Below are 13,760 nucleotides of genomic sequence, written 5' to 3'. Positions count from 1 at the left end.
ATCACTCGGCCAGATATCTCATTTGTAGTGAGTGTGGTGAGTCAATTTATGCAGAATCCTCGAGTTCCACATTGGGACGCAATCCTAAGGATTGTAAGGTATTTGAAGGGAGCTCCCAGTCGTGGCTTGCTATATAAGAGTGGTGGAAATATTGAAATAGAGGGATATACAGATGTTGATTGGGTTGGATCTATATCTGACATACTATAGGTTATTATACTTTCCTTGGGGGTAACTTGGTGACATGGAAGAGCAAGAAGCAGACCGTGGTGGCAAGAAGTAGTGCAAAAGCTGTATACAGAGCCATGGCACATACAACTTGTTAACTAGTGTGGCTGAGAAATCTCTTACAAGAGATGGGGTACTTGATTACCACTCCGATGAAGCTATATTGTGACAACCAAGCTGCAGTTCACATCTCCTCTAACCCAGTTTTTCATGAGAGAACAAAACACATAGAGGTTGATTGTCACTTTGTGAGAGAAAAGGTTCTTAGAAGAATGATAAGTACATCATATGTTAATACAGGGAGTCAATGGGCAAACTTGTTCACCAAAGGGTTGAGTCGGGCAAGAGTGGGTTACATATGTAACAAGCTGAGACTATATGATATATACTCTCCAGCTTGAGGGGGAGTGTTAGTGTCAAGTGAATAAGGGTAGAATAGTCAATTAAGTTTTATTAATATGGTGTTATGTCTTTTAGTGAGTGCTGATGTGTCCCAACTTAAATAGGAGCATAAAAGTCTTTTTCTATTCATTTTAGTAGTCTATATATCCTGGCCAACCTAAGAGAGAATGAGAACGATTCTCTTCTCTTGGGTTCGAACAGGTTTTTCTTCTTCTTCGATTTCTCCTCTTCTTCTCTCCCTCTCTCTCTCTTTTACTTCTTTTCTACATCAAGTTAAGATCTGAAACTGAAGTCGTCACATAGAGGAATGCAGGTACATATTAATGGGTAGATTGTTGAGCTGAAGGAGGATCAGCCTGAATAGAAGACTTCATGTAGAGAGAATGCCAATGTAATGTCTTGGCTTCTCTATTCTATGACACCTAAGATTGCTGGGACAATGCAACACTACAGCACAACTTTATATGGGATAAACTTTTGAAGACCTACAGAGAGAGGAAAAACTTTACATGAATTTTAGGCTGAATAAAAACATTGCAGCCATGAATCAAGGAGAAACTCACTGTGGCCACATATTTTGCAACACTTGAGGTCCTCTGGGAGGAACTTGGTCATCATTTGATATTGGGCTAGGAAAGCACCAAGGATATAGAAAAACATGATAAACAACTTGAAGGAAGAATTTTCAAATTTCTTGCAGGGATGAATCTATCATATGATAGCATTCACTCCCAAATCATAGGGAAGGGAGTGATGAGCTACCTGACCTTTGGCATGCTTTTTACTTATCAGGAATGAAGAATTGAGGAGAAAAGAGATGGGAAGTGAGATTCAGTTTCAGCTCACTGAATAACCAGTTCTTTTATCAGCTTCAAGTAAAGGAAGTAAGGGTGGAGACAACGAACATTTGAAGTGTATTCATTGTGGAGGAGAAAAACATACAAAAGATATGTGCTAGATTCTGTATTCAATCTAGTTGCCTCAAGGAAGGTTAGGAAGCCATATAAAAGTTCTAGTGGTGTTGGTCATGTTTCCAGTTCAAATGTAACTGAAGGTGGTAAAAGAAATTGCTACTCCAAGTGCTTCACCCATTTGGGACAAACCACTACTCCTAACCCTAGCTTTCCTGACTTTACTACTGAGGTAGATCTTCTCAATCAGCTATGGATCAATAATCAATTGAAACAGTCTTCATTTGCTTCTTCTTCATTTTCTAAGACAAGTGTAGGTTCTGCCTTCAATGTCATTCATTCTTCTTCCTCTTTCCCCTGGGTGATTGACCCAAGATCTTTGGGGCATATGACTAGTGTGTCTTCATTGTTCTCATCGTATCATCTTTCTTCTAGTCAAGACAAAGTAAAAAATTGTTGATGTGTCTCTTTTACCCTTCTAATCAAGGTAACTTAGGATGACTACAAGTCCACAATGTAGACAAAGATGGCCAATGACCAAATATTTGAGATTGGTCACTCTCTGTCACTCCAAAAAAAAAAGAGTCATAGGATCAAAGTCATGGAATTGCAGGCTCTTTGCGGTATGGCCAATGGGCCTTACGTGCACCCTTCTCTGTCCTCCCACTCCTGAGTCATCACTAATTTATACTATGTAATAACAAATAAGAAAAAAGAAAGTAGATAAAGATGGTTTGAATATGTGGAATAAAAACCATCTGATGCACTCGTTAGAAGAATTGACTTGGAGCAGATTGAATAATCTTAGTTGAAGTCTTGCCAGATAATCTACTAATAAAACATATGGCCTTAGTGCGGAATGGAATAACATTGTATCTGCTGCGGCCAACGCAATTAGAATGATGATGATGATGTCAGAATTTCAGTGATTCATTATGACTAATGCACAAATTGACTTATATCCTTAAAATAGATGATAACCGGTATGGGAGACTCTCAGGGAACTACGAGACAGTAAATGGATATTCATAAAATAACATAAAAACAAACTAAGGAAATTAGAACTTTTGTTTTACAATCTTCTCAACCGGCTTAGGTTTCCAAGTTTTGGAGGAAGTTTTCCTCCGAGCTGGTTATCTTCCAAAATCCTGCAAAAACCAGTTTGAATCAGAAAAACAGATGGCACTCCCTGCATAATTTACCGAGAGTATTAAGCCATGACTCACAGCTCCTCCAGCGTTTCAATATTGCCAAGAGCCTCTGGAATTGATCCGCTAATGCGATTTCCCAAAAGAGATCTGCGATGCACAATGATGTTTGTAAGGAAATGCCATTAAATGATTCTTTTAGAACCATATAATGACGAAGAATAAGAGTTCTTACATGGTGACGAGAGGGATCCGGGCCCAACTCACGGGAATGGATCCATTGATATAATTGAGAACTAAATCTCTGTTTTTAAGAAGAAGAAGAAAAAAGATCAGCCAGGCCAGAACCAGAAATCTTTCACAATTTCCGCGCGCTCTGTGCGGACTGCGGAGCCCATCTAAACATCTCCAAACTGGAGTAAACTGTGAGACGGTTGTTACTAGGCCCCACGGGCCACGGTCAAGCTAGGGTACCGAAAAGATACATGCAGTACCTGAAATATTGAGAACCAATGGACGAATGAATTCGGATTGGGTTTAGACTATGATATGGAAAAGATATCATATCTGAAAAACTTCTAAACGTGGTAGCCAGTCAGGTGTTATTTATCAAAATTGATGGGTGGTTTTGATTGGTCAAAACTCTTTCCATACCATATCTTTTCCCTATCATAGATTTTTCCATTCGGATTTCATTCTCATACCGTTTTTAGTTTTTACAGCCCTTGCAGCTAAAATTGACTCACAACAAGTCAATGCTAAATGCAAATTGGGATATGCTTCTCATAGACGCACCTCACACCGACCTTACAACACATTTCAGCCGTGCATATAGAACATCTCTCCATGGATAAAAAATTACAAGCTCGGAAATGTTTTAGATTTACGGCCAAAACAACAATGTGCAGTGAGGTTGGTGTGAAGCATGCTCTATAAAGAGCAGAAGGGATTATGAGTATGGACTTGTGTGAACATTGAAGTCAATTTCTCTTCCATTGAGGAATAAATATCACATCTTCGCCCCACAATGCCCTACAGCACATCCCTGCCATGTATTAGGAACATCTCTCAATGACAATGATAACATTATCGGTTCTGATACTATCGTTGGGATGTTCCCAATACATGGCGGGGATGTGCTGTAGGGCGGAGATGTGATCTCTTGAGAATATTTCCTTGTATGACTTTTTTCACGATGAGATATTCTCAATGTAAGCCTATAGTTTTACAATTTTGCATTGGGAATATCTCATCATGAAATAAAATACATAAGTATAGAAATAATCTCAATACAAAACAGTAAAAGCTATTGGAATAGGCATCACATTGACCAAAGCCAAGCTCTAATACAAAGCTGCAAAAGACTGTGCGAATAGTGTGAGCACAATCTTATGAGCATTGAAGTCCATCTTGTATCTGCACCTGTACATTAGTAGGAAGATATTTTTAATGCACGATTGCAGTTGCGGGCTGTGAGGACTAATTTTGTGATTACGAAATCCCAATTCCCAATGAATATTCATCTCAATAGTAACTATAGACTTGATAGGTTGGTATTGGGTTTGTAATTGATTAAGTTATTTACCTTGATAGACTTTTTTTATGGGAAATTGTCTAAAACTCACCATGAGTTTTCAATATTTCTCTTAAACTCACCAGTCACCACAACTTTTCAAAATGTCAAAAACTCACCATGTCACTAACTTTGACGTTAAACAGACTAACGGGTGTTAATATATTACCATTTTAACCTTTATAGAAAAATATAAAATATATACAAAATAAATCAATGGGTGTTAATGTATTACCATTTTAATATTTAGACATGAAAAAAGGAAAAAAGTTCAAAAAAATGTTTTCAAATATAAAATACATAAAAACATATAAATTACAAAAAATATAAAAAAATTAATAGAAATTTCAAACAAAATAAAAAATTATTTTCAAATTATAGAAACTATAGAAATTGAAAAACAAAACCAGAAAATAAAAATTGCAGAAAAAAAACACCAAAAATTATGGAAAAACACAGAAATTGTAAATAAATAACAATAATACAGGAAATTTTATAGATTGTAGAAAATAGACAAATGTAAAAAAAAAACAGAAATTATAAAAAACATTGGAAATTATAATAAAACACTAAAAATGCAAAAAAAAAGAAAATTAAAAACTGAAAAGACCATTTTTTTCTCTAATTCACCATTCAAGGGTAATTTAGTCATGAAAATTGTTATTTATGCTGACATGGACACCTCTGTTAAAAAGCATTAACAGTGCACTAATGGAAGGTGAGTTTTGGAAAATAAAAATTTATTGACATGATGAATTTTAGACATTTTAAAAATTATGGTGAATTTAAAAGAAATATTGAAAACGCATGGTGGATTTTAGACTATTTCCCCTTTTTTTACCTCATTCATGGTAAGGATTACACACACAATTCAAAACACACAAAGGACTCAAGTAATTGGCCCAAAGGTAAAAATGGAAATAAATTAAACAAACAATCAACTTATCGAGAAATTAATAAATGCAAAAGAACATGAATAACGGAAATTATCTTATTTAAACAGATAAATTTTCTAATAAAAGAACTCGGATAAGTGTGCTCCTGTTTAAATAACAAGCCTTTGTGAAATGTCAATGACTTACATCTCTGTCAAATATGGAAGATCCCCAAATTCTTCAGGTAGAACTCCGGTTAAGTTCAAACTCTTTAACTGGCTGAAATGTACAAGGAAGAAAATATAAAAAAAATATTATTATTATTAAACAAAAAACGTGACAATATACAAGGGATGTGTGGATGGGAAATAAAGAGGGGCTAGCCCCTTCCCCAAACCCCCTGTGGGATTTCAATCTCGAATCCTCACTACAAATCTACAGAGATCATTACATCAGCGCCAGCTTGCATTGCCAAATGGAAACATCTTATGTGATATTTTCAATACACGAGTGGGATATGATATGGGGCAGTGTGAGCGCCGATTTGAACTCAAATCTACAAGCCAATTAGTCAAATGACCTTAAACCGGTTGATAGGACGTTCAAAGCTAAAATATGTAACTGTGGATTGTGATATTTGATTGAGCTGATGTTTCTTTTTTTTTTCTTTTATTTTGTCAAGCATTATTTAATATGACCATGTTAGAGATGTCAATAGGTCAAATCTGACAAGGTGGACCATTCTCAAACTAATTATTAATAAATTCTATAAAATAGACCCAAAACCGAGCGGGTTATTAATGGGTGTTTGGTTCTGTTTATGTTTATTCAATAAATGTTTATTGGTGGTGTCACATAGGCGTTATCTCAACATTTTCTCTCTCTTGCTCTTTTGCATGCATAGAAAATGTAAAAAGTGAATTTTGGTTTTTGTGCATACCAATCGTTTGTGGAAATTATTTTTTAAAACTTCCACAAATAATCAAACATTTATTCATTGTTATAATGATGTGGTGCCTGATTGTCATAAATGGTTGCAATTATTGCATTTCTCGATTTTACCAGCAAATAAACTACAAATGTTTATTCAATAAACATAAACGGAACCAAACACATACAAAGTCTGACCAGATGATGAGACCTAATTATACTTAAATGGGCATTTTCATGGTTTAATCCTTCATAGTAACGTAAGTTTAATGGAGTTGAACTTAAATGGGCATTTTTTTTTTTAAATTCAGGTATTACAATGGCACATTTGAAAGTTCAGGCCCTAAAATGAAACTATTCCTATGAAGTACTTGTATGCAATTTACTTTATTAATTAATAAAATAATCAAACTACAAAGGTTGGTCTAATCCAACTATCCAAGTATGATCAGGACACAAAACTAAGAACCAATCAGTTCAAATGGTTTGGTTCTATCATGTGGACCCAACCCATTGACAACTCTAGGCACTAGTTCATGTGGAACCATTTGATGATGGGTCTCCATATTCTTTAGTTGAATACCTAGAAACTGCCATGGCATGTTAGCATGCCTCTACAAAAGTTTCTCATGTAGGGGTAGATGGTGTCCAGGGATACATCAGTTGGGTCCCACTTCATTACCTAATATGAATTCCCCACTCCCACGCTCCCTTCTCCCATCTATTTGTCATCGGTGGATGTTCCCAATACAAGGTTGGGATGTGCTATGGGGCGTTGAATTCAACTGGAGCTCATATTAGCACCCCATAGGGGTGCCCCACATGCACATCTCAGTGTGCATTGGGAACATCTCCTGTACTTGTCATCAGGAGATGTTTTCAATACAAAGTTGGGATGTGACCCTACTCACATATCACTGCAGTTGTACATTGAGAACATTTCCTATATTTGTATGTTACCATTCATAAGAAGATATTCTCAGCATGCAACTCTACGTAGGTGTGGATAAGATTCTTATGGGTAGGAGATTTGGATTGTTCCATTTATAATTCTATTAAAGAAAAATATATTTTTTAGGATACAAAATCTTTAGTGGTATTTTTGAACCGTTGTTGACCTGGACAATCGGGTCGTTCGGCCAAGGAACCTTCCAAGCAACCAATTTCATTTCGACCCTAACCCATTCTTTTGCCAAAAATCATTGACTTGGGCGGTCAAACTATCGACCCGTTTGATTCAAACAACGATTTTGACCATTTTTTATTTTAATTATTTTTAAGTTTTTATTTTAGAACTAACTGTTTGTTTGAACCGAATGATCAAACCATTGACCTAGAAACCGATGGCCAAAGCAGTTATGATTTTGATTAGTTTTTAAAACATTGATATCTATGAAGATAAACACATCAATTTGATTTGTAGAGGAGGTCTTCTTTTCCTCTATCAAAACTTTCCTAAAATAATAATGATCTAGAGGTCAAAGATTTCCATATTATCATTTTAAGATATTATTGAAAACACCACAATTTTCTTTAAAAACAAAAAGAAAACAGCACAAGTAAACTAAAAACACAATTGTTGTGATTGTTTTTAACTTGTATATATGAAGCCTAATTTTAAAATTTCCCCTTTCCCCTCCCTTGGAATATGTGGGTAAAAAGCAGCATCACTACTCAAACCACCCGTGATCATCCTCAAAATTTGTGGAAGCATTACACTTGGATCTTAGTAGCCAAATAAATGCTTGTCAAATAAAGAACTAAAGAAGTTAACCATACAAAGTTAGATAGAATTTTTTTCATGATCTTGAGATGGTTGTCCATTGTTCTTTAAGGACAATCTTATTGTGTTCGGGTAGCAGGGCGCAGCTTGGTATTTGTTTATCTAATAAAGCAAGCAATTCCTAAGATGGTTTTTCATTCTGCAAATAAAAAAATAAAAAATTTCTTAAACTATCCCTTTAACTAATTAACTAATTCTACTATTATTATATTGTCTTGAAATACTTTTATTGTTTCTGAAAATTGACTAATTACCCCCTATTAGTAGGGTTCCACCTATCCGTCATAATCCACTGACATACCACATCACGTGACTGTTATATTTTGAAAAATGATAGTAACTTCACCCCGATGGTGCTTGTTGTCAGAAACGTGGGAGGTGTTGATACCTGCTGTTTGAACCTCAGGAGCGGGTGCTTGCTTCTATTCACCCCCGGCCTCGGTGCTTGCCGTCTGAAGCGTGAGGGTGTGCCAATGCTTGCCATTTAAAAATGGGTTGTGTTGGGTATATAAAAGATTTTTTTTTTCTTGTTTTTCTTTCCAACACCGTCCCTGCAAAAGAGGCTAAGTTCACTATTTATCTAGACTAGGGACAGACGATGGGTCACAACAACAATCTGTTCACCGATCACTGTCAGAGTCACAACAAACAGACGATGGGTCTTAGCAACAAAAGAGGCAGTCATTTCTCTGACGATTTGGTGCTGCCACATCAAACCAAGAAATCCTTAAACCTTGAACCCATTGATGCCTTCTACTTGGAAGCTTCAATAGCTCGTTCGTAGGTGGGGAAAGGAGAGGCGGCGGCCATTTCTCTGGTGAACCTTTTCCGATGTTGTTCCATTTACTCTATTTCTTAGGCGGACAATCAATCGGGTCTGGTTTCCTGCATTTGTTTTTTCCATTCTCCCGCATGGCCCAAATCTCCATAACCCATACAACACCATCAGAACTACTATTGGAACTGCCATCTCAGCCCTCGCCAAAGACCTTTGCAACACTGGTGGTATTATTGCTTTTCCCCATTGCTACAATTCATACAGCTCGAATCTCCACCGTCTACATGAAGATCGTCGTCTAGTTGTCTTAGGCTCATTTGATGTGTCTTTTTGGAAGATTTTCTGGTCGTTCTGATAGTCAAAAGATGCATTGAGCTTTTGCATAAAAATCTAAACAGGCTGAAGCACGTTTGACAGATATATGTCTTTTCGTGTCTTTTTCTACACGAGAATAAAATGCGAAAGCGAAAAACTTCATTTGGAACTTTCTAGAATTAACACAAAATGAGTTTTTTGCATCTTTTCAGCATTCTATCTTTTGGTGACTAGATCTTCCGCACGCTAAATGGAAATAGACTGAAAATTGATCTGCCCAACTTATAAATAGTCAAAAGACTGCACGGAAAGACAAATGGGCCCTATATTGGTTGTCCATCATTTAGAACCCTACACAGCTCAAAAATTGGAGAGACCCAATAGTCGATTTACCATATCTACAATTCTAAGAGAAGGAACGAACCCTAGATTTGGGGATCAAAGGGAGGAAGAAACCCTCCTTTTTTTCCCTTCACTCAGCAATGGAAGACACGACAATCTTGACTGCAAATCCAACCATTCTCTGACCACACCTTTCCATTCCATATCTTCCCATTCTAGAAATCATCCACCACTTGGGTTGTAGTGCACCAATGGCAGTTGTAGAATGGTATCATACATAGGGCTGCTTGATTTAAAGAAATACTATTTTTGTTGCATACCCTTTTCACATATGGAAATGGATACGTTAGTTGGTTTATCTGATTTATATTGGCTCATGGCCGTTAGGAAATGATTTGCAATGATTACAATTAGTGATTATCCATTCTCTCATCAACTCTAACGGTCTCTAGTAGTGCCTATTGGTTTTACATAAATACCCATGCCAGACCCGTACGCGTCAGCAGTAGTAAAGGTAGTAAGCTTTTCATCCCTTGGAACATTAAGGCTCGTAACACTTTTCTATGTCTTCACTTTTATTGGAGAGATTGACAGAGAAAAAAAAGCTTAGAGAGATTTATGAAAATTTTTATTAATTGAGTTTTATTTTGAAATTTTGAAGAATAATAAAGAAAAATTTTAATATTTTATTTTTTTCTGTTAGGATTTAATGATGAAGACAATTGTTAGAAATAATAGGAACATTTTAAAACAATATATAAACAATAAGAATAGAATTTGCCAATTATCTAAACAAATAGTTTAAAAAAAATCAATAGGAACTTAAAGTTTCAAGTTTCAAGAAACAAGTAAATAAGAAAGGGGAAGAGGCATTTGTACAAAAATAAAATAATAAGGGAGAGAAGTACCAATCAGCCCAGATCAGAATTTACCAGACCCAAAGTACAGGGGATGCATCCTGACCGTGAATTGATACCAAATTTATGGGCAGGATGTGGTATATAGAGGGGAGAGAATTCAGAATTTTGCATCGTGTGTATCGTGCGTATCAGTACTTTTTCGAAAATTTTTATGCCTAAAACCCTATATTTTTTAACCGTGTAAACCAGTTAGGGTGTATCCTATGGGAGAGAGAATTGATTTATTAGGTTAGTAAAGAATAGCGCTGAGAAAAGTCAATACGAAAAGATCCGTTTGGAATTGATGTACGTACATGTTTGTCACGTGGCAAACAGTCGATTGATTGAATGAACAGTTGCAGGTGACATTGCTGAGCATCGTAGGCGAATCAAAATTCCGATTGAGGTCCTTTTTAGTACAAGAATCTGGGCTGAGCTTCTTCCAATATGTGTTATTTAATTTTTCTGATATTTGACGAAGCGTCCTTACTGTCAAGAAGAGTCGACAGAAGACATCACTTAAAAGCATTGATGTATCTACTTAGAAAATATAAACAAATAAGCAAATAAAAAAAAATGAAGAAGATCTTTTAATTGCTTTTGAAAGTTTTGAAATGAAAATTCTTATTTCATTCGTTGTGACGTGTGAATCCAACTATTATTTTCTCCCCGTTGTGATGGTAATTTTTTCCCTTTCCTCGTGGGGATGTTGATCTCTACCTCATAGAATCCCCATTAATATATATTAATATATATGTATATGTCTATGTATACGTTATATATGTATATATATATATACATCTATATATTAATATTTTAAAAAATATGGTTGAATATGTTTGAATTTTTTCTACAAATTTTAATTATTTTTTATTTTTTAAATAAAATTAGAAAACAAAAATAAAATGATTAACATTATAAAAAATTAAGGGATGGGGATAACCTTATCTCCGTTAGCAAACACGGGAACGGGGATGGGAATGGAGATTTTCATAGAGACGGGGATGGGGAGAGCATCTCTGCCCCGTTGCCATTCCTACCCTCCCCTTTCATTCCCTCTCCCTACTGCATACTTTCTCCCTTGTAATTATGCTTATACTTTATAGTTGACATTTTCTCTTCTCTCATTATGTTTATACTTTATAGTTGACATTTTTCTATTTGAGGGAATGATAATTCTTCTTCTTCTTTGGGAATGAAATCTCATTTCTGCTTATTTCAATTTGACTTCAATTTTTGTTTGAACTAAACAAATTATGAGAATAGACCATTCTATTTCTAATTCGAATAGATTTTGATTTTGATTCCAACTATAAATCAAATGGACTCTTAGCTCAAAAAAATGATTGTGAAGGGAGGAGATGATCAACCAGAACAAGTGGCATGAATACCAACGGTAGAAAAAAGGGATTTAGAGGAGAAGATACAGGCAATAGTTTTCATTTAACATTTCCATTTTTACTAAAAGAAAGACCGAAGAAAGTTGTAAAGATTTCAAGCATTTAAAGTGGGAGCCCGTGTTTTGTGACTATATAGATGTCACTCCTTGAACGGGAGGACACTGAGATATGATGGAGGATCCCATTCCCTAAAGCACAAGGGATAGCTTTCTAAGGTGGATCTTATAAGGACAGCTTTAAGTTATGTTTGGAAAAAAATCCAATAGCCCAAATTGATTGTCACCTAGTTATTATTTGTGTTGTTTGCTTAGCCTCTTTAAATAACTTAGTAGGAGTGCCTCAAAGCATCTAATTAATTAGCTGTTCAGCTCAGCCCTCCCAAATAGACTCGAGAGTCAGTTTTTAATCAAGTTTTGTGTTGGATCAGGTTGACGTGAACTCATTCTAAACCAATCCATTGCCATTGCATATTGAAATTTAGGGTGAGTAAATGGGTCAATTTTATTTGGAATCAAATGGAACTAACCTTGAATTGGTCTCCAACTGGCTTTATCCAATCTATTACCAGATAGGATTTAGTTCCAAATTCTTCGAACCAACTCCCACCCATGTCAATTTGAGGGTTTAGAGGCAAGGGCAGAGATAGAGTGAAACTAGGGTTTCCATGATACCCCTATTTTCTCCCCCTACCCCCCCCCAAAAAAAAAAAAAAAAAAAGAGAAAAGAAAAAAAAATTAACTGGATTTGCTTTAAAATAAATCCCATTTAAGGATATGAAGATTTGATTCCAAGCACTCATGATTATATATACAAAGACTATAGTCTCACTTAACCATTGTGTATAATAATTAATTTAAAATGTAATACTTACAAAGTTTAAATTGTAATGATAGTTTTGTAACTACATGTTAATATATTATAATAATCTAAAAATTCAATCAGTAAAGGTAACATAAGTTTAGATAGTAATAGTAGTTTTGAAAAACAGGTTTAATTCTTAATGTTATGGAATGTTTAGATAGTAAACATTTTCTGATTGTGATTGTTAATTAATCATATATATTGATAGTACCGTTATCAATAAATATCTATCTAGTTTGATTCTTAATGTATGGAATGTTTGTTTTTTTTTTTTAAGAAAAGGTTTTGTTTTTTTTTGTCTTTTTTTTTTAATTTTTTGGGGGTAAGGAAAGAACAGGTTCATAAGTAGACTCTTGAACTAACAAGGCCAAAATTGACCCTAGAATTGATCTTGATGGGATAGGTTTTGATTCAATAATTCTAGAATTGACCCCTATAAAATAGGTTCCAAGTTTTGCCTTGGAGCAGAATTGAACCAACCCATATTCACCTCTAACATTGAGATAAATCATATCAAACCCAACCAGTTAAGTAAACTGTGTAAATCCTAAGGGCTCGAAGATTCTAGCGTGATGAAGTCAATTAGTTAAGGAAACCATGTAAATCTCAATGGCTAAAAATTAAAGATATAATAGGTAAATTGAAAGAGGTCTAAGAAGCTTAAGTGAAAGTGATTCTCTTTGGGGGAGATGAAGAAAATAAAGATTAAAACAGAGTGGGGAAAAGAGAAAGAAAAGGAAAACGGTGAAAAAAGGGAGGAGAAGAAGAAGGAACAGAGAGAATTATAAAAACCCGGGGGGTGCTCTTCTCGTCTCACTCCTTAATCTCAATGAGCATTTGGATGGTCATGTCTTCACTTGGCCGATTACAGCGCTTGAGCACCATATTTTGCAGCTGAAGCAGCACGTGCTTTTTGAATTTTCAATAATTCTCGACTGAGATGGGCATCGGCTTCAGTGTTTACAAAACTGTATTCACACCGATTGTATAGCATTTTACACTGTGTATTGGGAGTATCTTCGTATTTATATATTTTTTTATATTCCTAATGCAAGACTATAAGGGGCTGTGCGGTGTGAGAATGGTCTTGTAAACACTAAAACCGATTTTGTCTTGATTCTTTAGTGACCTTAATGGAACCTTTCTGTGTATGATATTCTACCATTGGACTTGAAAATTCAAAAAGGAGAAAAAAACTGTTTGATAGCTTGAGCTTTCTCTGTATGATACCCTACGGATTTGAAAATTTAAAAAGGAGAAAAGAAAACAGTTTGATAGCTTCCTTTGTATCTAGATCTGAACCAAATCCGATTGG

The 13,760-nt window shown here is 35.3% G+C and overlaps 1 protein-coding gene across 1 annotated transcript in view; it reads right to left on the bottom strand.

Moving 5' to 3' along the window:
* Window positions 1-13,760, bottom strand: part of LOC104589775 (putative LRR receptor-like serine/threonine-protein kinase At1g53440) — a 103,335-nt gene that overhangs the window by 87,734 nt on the left and 1,841 nt on the right. Inside the window, exons 2-6 of the mRNA XM_088902302.1 lie at window positions 10,499-10,673; window positions 5,345-5,416; window positions 2,925-2,993; window positions 2,768-2,839; window positions 2,618-2,689 (exon numbers count right to left, since the gene is read on the bottom strand). Of these exons, the coding sequence (XP_088758428.1) occupies window positions 2,618-2,689; window positions 2,768-2,839; window positions 2,925-2,993; window positions 5,345-5,416; window positions 10,499-10,673 (460 nt within the window). The remainder of the gene's footprint in view (window positions 1-2,617; window positions 2,690-2,767; window positions 2,840-2,924; window positions 2,994-5,344; window positions 5,417-10,498; window positions 10,674-13,760) is intronic.

Source organism: Nelumbo nucifera, chromosome 3 (genome assembly GCF_055504915.1).
Source record: "Nelumbo nucifera cultivar China Antique chromosome 3, China Antique-T2T, whole genome shotgun sequence".
Lineage (NCBI taxonomy): Eukaryota > Viridiplantae > Streptophyta > Magnoliopsida > Proteales > Nelumbonaceae > Nelumbo > Nelumbo nucifera.
The sequence above is the reverse complement of the archived record's forward strand: the minus strand, read 5'-3'. Positions and strand labels throughout refer to the sequence as shown.